Here is a 12,151-nt window from a genome sequence, read left to right on the forward strand (position 1 = left end):
GATATTGAATATAGTTCCCTGTGCTATACAGTAGGACCTTGTTGTTTATCCATCCTGTATGTAATAGTTTGCATCTGCTCATCCCAAACTCCCAGTCCATCCCTCCTCCATCCCCTCCACCGGCAACCATGTCTGTTTTCTATATCTGTGAGTCTGTTTTTGTTTCGTAGATAGGTTCATTTGTGTCATATTTTAAAGTCAGATTCCATACATATTTTGAAGATAAAGCCCACAGGGTTTCCTCACAGATTAGGTTTGAAGGGTGAGGGGAAGAGAGGACCCAAGGATTGACCCAAGGTTTTTGGCCCAAGCAATTGGGAGGATGGATCAGCTGAGATGGGGAGGACTTCAAGAAGAGCAGGAGCTCAGCTTGTAACATGCTGAGTTTGTGATGTCTGTGGACATCCAAGTGGAGACGTGGAGTAGGCAGTTAGATATACTAATCTGGAGTTTGGGGGAAGAGGGATGGTAGAGGTGGAGGTGCAAGTCATCAGTGAATGTATAAGTGGTGCTTTGAACCCAAGCTTGTGGCCGAGATGGCCAAAGGTCAGTGCTGATGGAGAAGGGGAGAGGGCTAAGGACTGAGCTAGAGGCTGGGGACGGGGAAGGGGACCAAGTGAGTCCTTGCAGCAAGCTGCCCTCTCCCCTCCCCTCCCTGTCACGGAGAGGTCCCCCACAGCAACCCCCCCCCCATGCTGCTGGGACCACCTCTGTAGAGATGAGAGCCCCAGGGACCTTGAGATCAACCGGAGGTTTAGCACAGCTGGGACAAGGAGGTTGTGAGGCTAGCTAGGGAGTGGGTGGAGGTCAGATCACAAAAAACCTTGTTGGCCAATCCAAGGAGGGGAGGCGCAGAAGGAGGCTTTGGAATTAGCTCTGTGGCTTCAGACAAATTATTTAATGTTCAAACCCAGTTTCCTCCTCTGTAAAATGGTGCTCATGACTAGCCCCTTGGGGAAAGTTGGTGAGAATTCAGAGGAAGTGGTTGTGAAATGCTGAGATAGAGTTGGCCTCTGATATGGTGGGTCATCATCATCATCACTTTGTCCTAGAGGCTGGGGTGGCATTGAAGAATGTTAAATGCAGGAATGGGTGGATGGATGGAGGAGTGGGTGTCCTCCAGAGCCTCAGGATTAACCTCAGCCATGGCTGGAAGGGAGGAATTTCAAGCCCAAGGTGTGACCAAAGCAGAGAGTATGAAATGGGCCTGAGTGTGGTCGGGAAGGTGCAAGGTTCACTGTCCTGTCTTTGAGACCTGGAGGCCTGTCCCCGTAGTTTGGTGTCTCATAAGCTTCCCTCATCTGTTTGTCTATCTCTAATCTCTTTCTGCTTCTGTTTCTTATCCTTTCTGACTCTGTCTTTTCTGTCTCTCCCTTCCTCTCTGTGTCTCTGTCTCTCGGTCCCCTTCTCTCTTCCTCCTCCATCACCTGCTGCCTTTTCAGGTCTGGGCAGGGTCTCAGGGCTATGACAGGAGTTATATCCGCAGTGTGTGACAGCCCAGACTGGCAGCAGATCCCCATGGGACAGCTCCAGCTGGGGGGTCAGGGGTGGGCTGGGTGTGTCTCTGAGCTTTTTGTGGGGTCTCCCACATCCCCACCCAGGAGACCTCGCCTTTTAACAGTGGTGCCAGGAAAGGGGATGACCTGATGGCAGGGGGTTGTCAGTGATGCAGAAGTTTCTGTTTTTTTTTTGTTTTTTGTGGTACGCGGGCCCCTCACTGTTGTGGCCTCTCCCGTTGCGGAGCATAGACTCTGGACGCGCAGGCTCAGCAGCCATGGCTCACGGGCCCAGCTGCTCCGCAGCATGTGGGATCTTCCCGGACCAGGGCACGAACCCGTGTCCCCTGCATCGGCAGGCGGACTCTCAACCACTGCGCCACCAGGGAAGCCCTGTTTTGTTTTTTTAATTGAAGTATAGTTGATTTACAATGTTATGTTAATTTGTTCTGTACAGCAAAATGATTCAGTTATACATATATATATACATTCTTTCTTTTTTCATATTCTTTTCCATTATGGTTTATCACAGGATACTGAATATAGTTCTCTGTGCTATACAGTAGGACCTTGTTGTTTATCCATTCTATATATAAAAGCTTGTATCTTCGAACCCTGGCCTCCCTTGAGAGGTTTCTTTGGAGGCCTCCCTGGTGCCCTGGAACCCCCTGCCCTGAGGGAGGGACGCCCGGGGAGGTGGGTGTCTTCTTTCTGCTGACCCAGCTGCCTTGTCCCCCAGGTTGGTGGATGACCGCTGTGTCGTGGAGCCCGCGGCTGGGGACCTGGACAACCCGCCTAAGAAGTTCCGAGGTGAGACCTCTGCTCCCCCCACTAACTCCCCTCCCCCTCCTGGCTGCTGAGTCCTGGACCTCCGACAGAACCCATTCAACCCAGGGGCCCAGTGGGCGGGTTAGGCAAAGTGCCACCCACAGCCCCCTCACACTGCTGTCTGTGGAACCCCCATCGGCTTGAACGCTGCCATCTCGGCAGGATGGCCTCTGCCTTCATTTTCTGGGGGCCACACCCCACTTCTCAAGGGCACACCCACTTCTGGCTGGGGGCCCGTTCTCCCCTGACTTCCCCACCACCCACAAGGCTTTCTTTGTCTGTGTGACTGGGCGTTTTCTGAGGGAACAGGGGAGGAAAAGAGAATCTCCTCAGGTGTTAGGAGGTCCAGGGTAAGAGCCCTTCTCTGTGCCGCACGGTGAGGGGGTTGGACCCCATGGTCCCCGGGCAAGTGCCTTCCCTCTCTGTGTCCTCCGAGGTCATTGCGCACCTCAGCCCTGCCCCACAGGCCCCGGGGCCCTCGTGAGGATGAAATGATAGCCTGTTGTCACTGCGCCCCGCAGGAGAAGGTGTCATTGTGGTGATTACTTGTGAGGCTGAGACAGACAAGCAGACGGAGCCTGGGCGTGGTGGGCAGGTTGGGAGCAGGCAGGAACATGCTAGGCTGTGCCACCTTGGCTGCCCACGTGGCTGCTCCTATGGGGAGAGATCAGCTGGGATTGTCCTCGAGAGGGATGCGGTTGAGGGAGGGGAGTGGCATCCTTGGCGCTCTCTGTCTGCTGGGGGCCTTGCTTATCTGTCGGAGTGTGGAGGAGATAGAAGGGCTCCTCCCAGGCTGCAGGGGGGCCCCACATCTACTGTTCTGCTTCCATCGTGTGCCTCTGAGTGGGGTCTTAGGTCAGGACGTGCCTGGCTCTGTGGGGCCCGCCTCTGGCACTGGCCCTTCCTCACCACTGCAGACCCCTCTGTCCTGCCCCATCTGGCCACACTGCCTCTCACCTCATCACCTACCCCTGGCGCTCCCTTGTTCCCTCTAGCCACACCAGGCCTGCTGCTTTTCCTCACGTTTATTAGCCATGCTCTGGGTAAAGATGGAGGTTTCGGGTGGTCGTGTGGGCTGCCTGCTTGGAGGCACAGCTCTGGCACTTTCCTGGAGCCGGGAATAGGAGAGCTTTGATTTCTGCTCTAGCTGAGGGTTTTGGGTGAATTCTTGGGAAGAACTTAGAACGGAAGAGAGTGGTTGAGGTCCCGAGGCTGGGCTGTGCCAGGGCAGGGAGGGGACCGGGGCTGAAAGGAGAAGGTGGGTGGTGGTGTGTCTCGGTGTGTGCAGTCAGCTGTATGGCATGATCGGTGGTGACAGGGAGGTGGGTGTGGCAGAGGAATATTTGCCCTCGAGTTCCGGTAGACAGAGTTTGGGGCCAATTTTTGACAACAAAACAGCTACTTAGCAGAACAAGTGCTGCTTTGACTTCTTGTCCTCCTCCCACTCCCTCCTTTCTCTTCCTCTTTATTTTCCCAAAGCCCGTGAGCAGGACCCACCCCAGCATCGTGGGCTGCTCCATGTTCCCCGAGGCTGTGCTGGGCCCCACCAGCTCCGGGAGATGCCAGAGGGGCTCAGCCTCCAGCCTCCTCCCCACCCACCCTGCTCTTGGCCTGGCCTGGGTGTCTTGGTGAGGCGGGCAGAGGCCCCTGTGGACCCCCTGTGGCCCAGTGTGGACCTGAGAAGAGCCCACCTTCTGGGACAGAACCAGGTCTCTGTGCAGCCCCTTGGCTGGCGAGTAAGTTGGAGCGTGAGAACCTGGGACAAGAGACACAGACTCCAACCTCTTCAGCTTTGAGGTTGAAGCCCAGAGAAGAAAGGTTGAGCTTGGCCTCCAACCCAGGAGTCCCGGTTCTGATTGTTCCATGTTTCTCCTGCAAACAGCCCCGCCCTGGAGGGAGGTCCCAGCAAGGGCATGGGGACCATGGCAGGCATTTTAGAACTTGGTCAGAGTTCATCAGAGATGGCCAAGGTGTCCTGAGGCCACCCTGGGGTGGGCCCGGCCTTGGCTGGGAACTGTGGTGTCTCCCTCTCTCCCCACATGGCTCGCGCCTCCTTCACCTGACCCCGGAGGCCCCCAGGCTGGGTCGGCCAAGCCCGTGAAGCCCCCGCCCTGCCTCCATCAGCCTCTGGTTAGCTCCCTGTTTGTGGTTTCAGCTCCTGCACCTTCCAAGGCCATCCCAAGCCCCGACATGTTCAGGGAATTTTTTCCAGAGTTTGCAGGGCCCTGGGAGGCCCAGGCTGCCAGTGCCCCAATGTGTAGGGCACCCCACGCCAGCCTAGCCTCCCTGACCTCTGCTTTGTTGTAGGGGTCTTGGGTTATGGCTGCTCAGAATCCTGCTCTCCTGGCCGGGCCGGGTCTGGGCAGGTCCCCTCCCACAGCATGGGCGCGGGAGACCCACTGCAGAAGGACGCACCTCCCCATCCACCTGGGAAGCTCAGTGCTCACACCCCCAGCTAAGGTGACCCCACGAAATGTGTAGCAGTCACTTACCCACATAGTGGGCGGCAGGTGCCGGGGAGGGGGCTGATGAGGGGACCTCCCTGTGCTTGCACCCTGGGTGCCCTCCGCCCCCAGCCTCATGCCTCTGCTCTACCTGCCCGTCTTCCAAGCCCGGTTTATTGTTACTTTTATTAAGATCTGCTTCAACTACTAAAGTGAAAAAGTAAAGAGAAAGATAACACACACCCATGCACCCACTACTGAGCTCTCTCAAATCCTTTTTCCTGTGTTTATTTCAGGTCTTTTTCATTTTTAAAGAGATAGCATCTTATGCATGTAGCCAAAGCCCCCTGTGTCTTCCCCTGACCTCTTTCTCTTCCCCCTCCCCAGAGGCAGACACTCTCAGAAATTGGTATGCCTCATTCAGGGGCCTGTTTTTATGCTTTTGCTTTAATACGTAGAGATATTTCTATGATGAATTATATAGGGTATTCTTTTCCATTTTTCCAACCCTGTATGTTGAAGGTAGCCTTCTGTACAAATCTTTCTGCACTTTTTTCATCGGTGGCTTCTCTTGTTGCAGAGCACAGGCTCTGGGCACGTGGGCTTCAGTAGTTGTGGCACATGGTCTCAGCATTTTGTGGCTCATGGGCTCTGGAGCACAGGCTCAGTAGTTGTGGCACATGGGCTTAGTTACTCCGTGGCATGTGGGATCTTCCTGGGCCAGGGCTCGAACCCCTGTCCCCTGCACTGGCAGGCAGATTCTTAACCACTGCGCCACCAGGAAAGTCCTCTGCACTGTTTCTGAGACTTATCTGTATTGACCCGCATGGCCCTAGTTCATCTGTTTAATTGCTACGTCATATTCCACTGAGTGAGTAAACTGCAATCCTTTTATTGGTTCCCCCGCTGATGGACGTTTATCTCATTTGCAGTTTTTGGTAATTGCCAACAATGCTGCAGTGAGCACCCTGTACACATATGTCTCCCTGGGCTCGTGGGTAAGAGTTTCTTGGGTGTGTTCCAAGGGAGGGTGACCTGGGTGAGAGGCATCTCTCCTGTCTTGCTAGGAACGGCCCTGCCGCCTTCCACGGGGGCTGTGTTTACCCCCACTCCTTGTCCCTGTTCACCCCTGCCAGACTGTGGGTGCATGGGGTGGGGGTGCCCTTGCTGCACCCCTATCTGGCTACACTTGGTTTTGTCCCACTTAAATGTCTTCCAGCCCGCTGGGTGTGAAATGCCCATCTCACTGTGGGTTTTTTTTTTGCGGTATGCGGGCCTGTCACTGTTGTGGCCTCTCCCGTTGCAGAGCACAGGCTCCGGACGTGCAGGCTAAGCGGCCATGGCCCAAGGGCCCAGCCGCTCTGCGGCATGTGGTATCTTCCCGGACCAGGGCATGAACCCGTGTCCCCTGCATCGGCAGGCAGGCGGACTCTCAACCACTGGGCCACCAGGGAAGCCCTCACTGTAGTTTTAATTTGCATTCCTCTGACTACTAGTGAGACATCTTTTCATATGTTTATGGGCCACTTAAAATCTTGTTCTTCATCTTTTCTTTTTCCTCTTCATAAAAGTAATACAAATACAGGCTCTAGGATCCAGATGGGAGCATCCCACCCCATCCTCACTCACCTCCTGTCCCCGTCTCCAGGGACAACCCTACTAGAGAATCCGACTAGGTAGTTTATTCATCCGGTTACACCTCAAAACGTTGTGCAAACATCCATCGAGAATCTGCTCCCACTGCCCTCTCCCATCTCCACTGTTGTCCCTCCAGGTAACCACTTTCTTTAGTTTCTTAAGCATCCTCCCGTGGTCCTTAATGCAACTGCAAACATATGTTCAGACTTCCTTGATTTTCTTACACTGGGGTTAGCATTCTATATGCACTGTTCTATTCTTTGCTGTTTTTTTTTTTTTTTTAAATAAATTTATTTATTTATTTATTTGGCTGTGTTGGGTCTTCATTTCTGTGCAAGGGCTTTCTCTAGTTGCAGAGAGCGGGGGCCACTCTTCGTCGTGGTGCACGGGCCTCTCACTGTCGTGGCCTCTCTTGTTGCAGAGCACAGGCTCCAGACGCGCAGGCTCAGCAGCTGTGGCTCACAGGCCCAGTTGCTCTGCGGCATGTGGGATCTTCCCAGACCAGGGATCGAACTCATGTCCCCTGCATTGGCAGGCAGATTCTCAACCACTGCACCACCAGGGAAGCTCCTCTTTGCTGTTTTTACTTTATGAGTCTTACTGTGGATAGATCCTACTGGAGAGCTTTCTAAATTAGTATACAGAGGTCTTGAACTCTCTTTCTCTCTCTTTTTTTCACTTAAAAACTCATTTTGTCCATATCCTGGACAACTGTGAAAACAGTGTTCCTATGGTTTACATAGTTTTAAGCATTTCAAAAATATTTTTTTTCAACTGTGGTGAATAGCCACGTGAAGTTTACCATCTTAACCACTTTTAAGTATACAGGTCAGTGGCATTAAGCAGTCTCATCAGCCATCACCGCCGTCCATCCACAGAACTGCTTTTCCTCTTGTAAAACTGAAGCTCTATATCCATTAAATAATAACTCCCCATTCCCAACCCATCCCTCACCCCAACCACCATCCAACTTTCCATCTATATGAATCCAACTAGTCTTAAGTACCTCACAGAATCGTACCTTATTTGTCCTTTTGTGGCTTATGTCACTTAGCATAATGGCTTCAAGGTTTACCTGGATTGCAGCCTGTGTCAGGGTTTCTGACCACCCCCCACTCACAGCTCCATAGCTGTCCTTCATGTGGCTCCATCGTAATTTATTTAACTAGTCCCCTCTGATGGGCACGTGGGCTGTTTCTAATCTTTATCATTCCTGACAGTGCAGTGAAGACCCTTGTCCCTTGTCATTTTGTACAAATGCAGCTGTGCTCTTGGAATGAAGGACCCGTGGGGAGATTGCTGTGTCCAAGGGAGGGGGCATCTGTGGCTCTGATCTTTTGTCTTGCGCCTTGTCCAACAGTGTAATAGGAGAAAGCAAACTCATTCACCCTTCTCATCGTTTCTTCTGCTTGCTACCCCAGGTTTTGCTTATTCTGGGAGAGTTTCTCTCTCGGCCCATCCCTCCACTTTCTCCCCTCCCCCTGCCCCCAGCAGCATGCTGTCGCTGTTGTAGATTCTCCATGGTCACCTTTATTAACCCAAGTATCATAGTTGCACCTTAATTTCTCATCCTGTCAACTCCTGCAGTGCTCCGCCTCACGTCTGCCTTCCACCAACCACGCGCCCTTTTAGTTTTACATCAAGACTGAATAAGCTTTGCATTCTCTTCTGTAACCGCAATGGAGCCTTTGTTGTTCTATAAGTTGAGCCTAACTGTTAAAGATTAGAAACAGATGTTTACATGATTTATACAGAGTTTATGTGTAATTGTGGCTGGATAACTTTATTCCCTGTGCTCTCTTCTTGTCTCGAAGCCCCTGCTAGTGCTTTGCAACCTTGGTTGGGCAGCAGAACCATTTGGGATTGGGGGTGGGGGTGGGGTGTGCCTTTCACGATGCATATCTGCAGGCCTTGACCCCTAACAAGATCTATGGGGGAGTTGAGAGGTTTTTTTTTTTTTTTTTTTTTTTTTTTTCGCGGTACGTGGGCCTCTCACTGTTGTGGCCTCTCCCGTTGCGGAGCACAGGCTCCGGACGCGCAGGCTCAGCGGCCATGGCTCACGGGCCCAGCCGCTCTGCTGCATGTGGGATCTTCCCAGACCGGGGCACAAACCCGTGTCCCCTGCATCTCCAGGCGGACTCTCAACCACTGCGCCACCAGGGAAGCCCATGAGAGTTTGTATTTTTTAAATCTTCCCCCGCCCCGATGATTCTGTGCAGTGGTAGTGAGTTTTGGAGTATTGCATACCTTAGTTTCGGGGAATGTCAGCTGACTTTGATAAAGGAATATCCTCTTGTCTGCAGCCTCACCAGCCCTGTGCCCCCGCACCCACAGGTGCATTCCCCCCAGCACACACAGTCCTTACGGTAGGACACCCCCCTGGACCCAGACTTTTCTCTTGGCCTTTGCTGCTGCTGGTCCTACGTGGGCCCGGTCTCCTGGCTACCCTTTCACCCTCTCTCCTCTCTTCCCTTCTGCCCCACGGTTTTGTGAGAAGGAAGGTTCTGGCCCCTCTTGGGTTTTGGACAGGGCTGCCTTTGGGCAAAGAGCACAGCAGAGTAAAAGCATGGAGATGTGCATTGCTCATAGGGGTGGGCCACAAACATTTTAGAGGGCTCAGATCATTTATTCATTTAACAAGCATTTTTTTTTGACTTGTGTTTCTCTTCTTTTTTTTAAACCATTTAAAAAAATTGAAGTATAGTTAATTTACAATGTAGTGTTAGTTCCAGGTATACAACACAGTGATTCAGTTATACATAATGTGCGTGCGTGCGTGTGTGTGTGTGTGTATATATATTCTCTTTCAGATTGTTTTGCATTATAGGTTATACAAGATATTGAATATAGTTCCCTGTGCTATACAGTAGGTCCTTGTTATTTATCTTTTTTTTTTTTTTTTTTTTTTTTTTGCGGTACGCGGGCCTCTCACTTGTTGTGGCCTCTCCCGTTGCAGAGCACAGGCTCCGCGGCCATGGCTCACGGGCCTAGCTGCTCAGTGGCATGTGGGATCTTCCCGGACCGGGGCACGAACCCGTGTCCCCTGCATCGGCAGGCGGACTCTCAACCACTGCGCCACCAGGGAAGCCCCTATTTATCTATTTTATTTTTTATTTTTTTTCTCAGGAAAGAAGTTTTCTTTCCAAACCCCTAGGAAGGCATTACAAATAATGGAGATAGAAACCCAAATTAAACCCTGAAACAAACAGATGGCTGGATATGGGTGGGCCTGCAGGAGCAGAAAGTAGGGGAGATGTGTTCTAGACAGGGACCTCACCCTGGAGCCTGAGTCTGTATATTAATGCGACTCTTCTGGGGAAGGGGAGTTGGGAATCAGAAATCCTCACCCCACCCACCCACAATGTTGCCTGAGATGGTTGGGAGGAAGAGGAGGCAGCACGTGAGGGCAAAGACGTCACCAAGTCTGACCTTGGCATTTACTGCCTGCTCTGATCCCCAACATTACATTAATAAGTTATCCTGCATATCTCAAGTTGAGCTGGGGAGCAAGCAAAATAGCCCCAACCTCTGAAAGCGGAGGCAGGGCAGCCTGGAGCTGAGCGGGGCTACAGGAGGACACAGGCGGACTCTTGCTTCGGCCTTTGCCACACTCGGCAGCTGGGCGTCCAAATGCGGCTCCTGTCCCCTGCGGTGACAGGGCCCGTGCTGACGCGGGCTGGGCTGCTTGGTGCTGTTGGTACACCTCTTGCTGAAGTTGCTGGGCCAGCTCCAGGTCGCTAAGACCCAATGTGCCTCGCGACGGCTGCTGCTGCTACAGGGACAAGGCGATCATGTAGTCCTGGTCCACCTGCTGCTGCTTTTCTGGGGAGCCACTCCCACCTTCTGCTCCAGGTCCCTTGCCCAGGGAGTGACTTAGGTGAAAGCCAGAGTCACAGGAACAGCTGTCTCCGTCCACGTTGTGCAGGCTCTCCCACACCACTCGCTCCTCCTGTAGAAAGCCTTGGTCGGTGACCAGTAGGTACAAGTGACCCTTGTGCTTAGTCATAGTGCTGAAGTGGTTGTTCCGGAAAAAGACGCTAAGTTTGCCCTCCTTGGCAGCTGTTGTTAGCTCACACAGACCATGGTCGGTCAGCTGTGCGGCGGTGGTCTGCAGTCAGGCCTTCTGTCACGAGGTTGGTGTCACTGGAGTGCTTGCAGGTGATGATCTTCTCTACCAGTTGGTTGTAACTCAGTTTCCCAACTGCGCTCACAGCCTCAGGACTCTGTGGATCAACAAGCCAGCCATGGTACAGAGGTATGCCTAGTAGGTCAAAGACACTGCACTCAGGTGTATACTCAGAATCAGAGACACCTGTGAATCGCACATTGACATCCAGACCTGTGGCCAGTTTAGGCAGCACTGTCATCGCATCGTCCACATTCTGCTGAAAATTAAGCTGAAGTCCTTCTGACTTCTCCTGGGGCTTGATGGACAGAAGGCAGTCTCCAAGATGGGCCATGACCTCATCTGATGTGATCACTTCCTTCTGAGGTGGAGCTTCTATTTATCTATTTTATATATAGTAGTGTGTATATGTGAATCCCAAACTCCTAATTTATCTCTCCCCCCAACCCCCCCCATCCCCTTTGGTAACCATAAGTTTGTTTTCTGTGTCTGTGAGTCTCTTTCTGTTTTGTAAATAAGTTCATTTATGTCATTTTTTTAGATTCCATATGTAAGTGATATCGTATGGTATTTGTCTTTCTGACTTACTTCACTTAATATGATAATCTCTAGGTCCATCGATGTTGCTTCAAATGGCATTTTTATTCTTTTTTATGGCTGAGTAATATTCCATTGTGTATATATACCACATCTTCTTTATCCATTCATCTGTTGATGGACATTTAGGTTGCTTCCATGTCCTGGCTATTGTAAATAGTGCTGCTATGAACACTGGGGTGCATGTATTTTTTCAAATTAGAGTTTTCTCCTGATATAAGCCCAGGAGTGGGATCAACAAGCATTATGTGACATATAAATAAAGGAGGCATGAGGCAGGGCCCTGTCTCTGTGATCTGCTCCCCCAGGGGCCCCTGTCCAGGTTCCCAGCACAATAGTCCTGTGTTTCTGCTGCGGGAGCACTGCTGATTGTGGAGGCACTGCGGCCTGGGAGGGGTCTTAGAGGCTGTGAGCCCAGCCCTGTGCCCTCCTGGGATTCCCTCCTGTGACGGGGAGCTCACTGCCTCCCAGCACGGCTCATGCTATCGTCAGGCCCAGTCCCCGTGCCAGCGTTTCACCGGGACCCAGAATCCTCTATCCCTTCACATCACACTTTAGAATAGGATTTTCCAACTCATGCCTCCTTTCCAGAAGTAGAAAAATCTGACATCCTTTCTGGAGTTTGGGCTTATGAAAATCACTGATACTTTATCTGTGTCCAGAATAAAAATCAGGTAATAAAGAACCTGTTTCTGGAATTTTGATTGGCGCTCTCTTAGGTTGAGTTCCCTAGAAGCAGAGTCTACAACGGGAGAATTATTGAGGAGGGGTCCCAGGAGGAGTGTGAGGGCGCCGAGCAAGGAGGTGGTTTCGGGGGAAGAGAGGCCTCAGGCCGATCCCACAGGGACCACTGCAGGCGATCCCCTCCTCCTGCCAGTGGATGGAGGACACCCCTTGGGGGCTGGGGGGAATGTAACTTCCCAGGCATCTGTGGGCAAGATGGGGGTGGGCCAGAGAAAGGATGCTGATGTGAATGGTCAGCTTCCAATGTCCACAAAACCTGGACACAGGGCATGGGGTGG

The 12,151-nt window shown here is 52.1% G+C and overlaps 1 protein-coding gene and 1 pseudogene across 2 annotated transcripts in view; one reads left to right on the plus strand and one right to left on the minus strand.

Moving 5' to 3' along the window:
• Positions 1 to 536: 536 nt before the first annotated feature.
• Positions 537 to 12,151, plus strand: part of ITPR3 (inositol 1,4,5-trisphosphate receptor type 3) — a gene marked incomplete at its 5' end in the record, with an annotated part of 55,612 nt that continues 43,997 nt past the window's right edge. Inside the window, 3 exons of the mRNA XM_082637723.1 lie at positions 537 to 546; positions 1,487 to 1,547; positions 2,236 to 2,306. Coding sequence (XP_082493849.1) covers positions 537 to 546; positions 1,487 to 1,547; positions 2,236 to 2,306 — 142 coding nt within the window. The remainder of the gene's footprint in view (positions 547 to 1,486; positions 1,548 to 2,235; positions 2,307 to 12,151) is intronic.
• LOC309813388 (ubiquitin carboxyl-terminal hydrolase MINDY-1-like) lies at positions 9,973 to 10,896 on the minus strand (annotated as a pseudogene). The gene has a single exon. The product of its transcript is annotated as a ubiquitin carboxyl-terminal hydrolase MINDY-1-like (transcript).

The sequence above is a fragment of the Mesoplodon mirus genome, assembly GCF_964341445.2.
Source record: "Mesoplodon mirus genome assembly, chromosome: 12".
NCBI lineage: Eukaryota > Metazoa > Chordata > Mammalia > Artiodactyla > Ziphiidae > Mesoplodon > Mesoplodon mirus.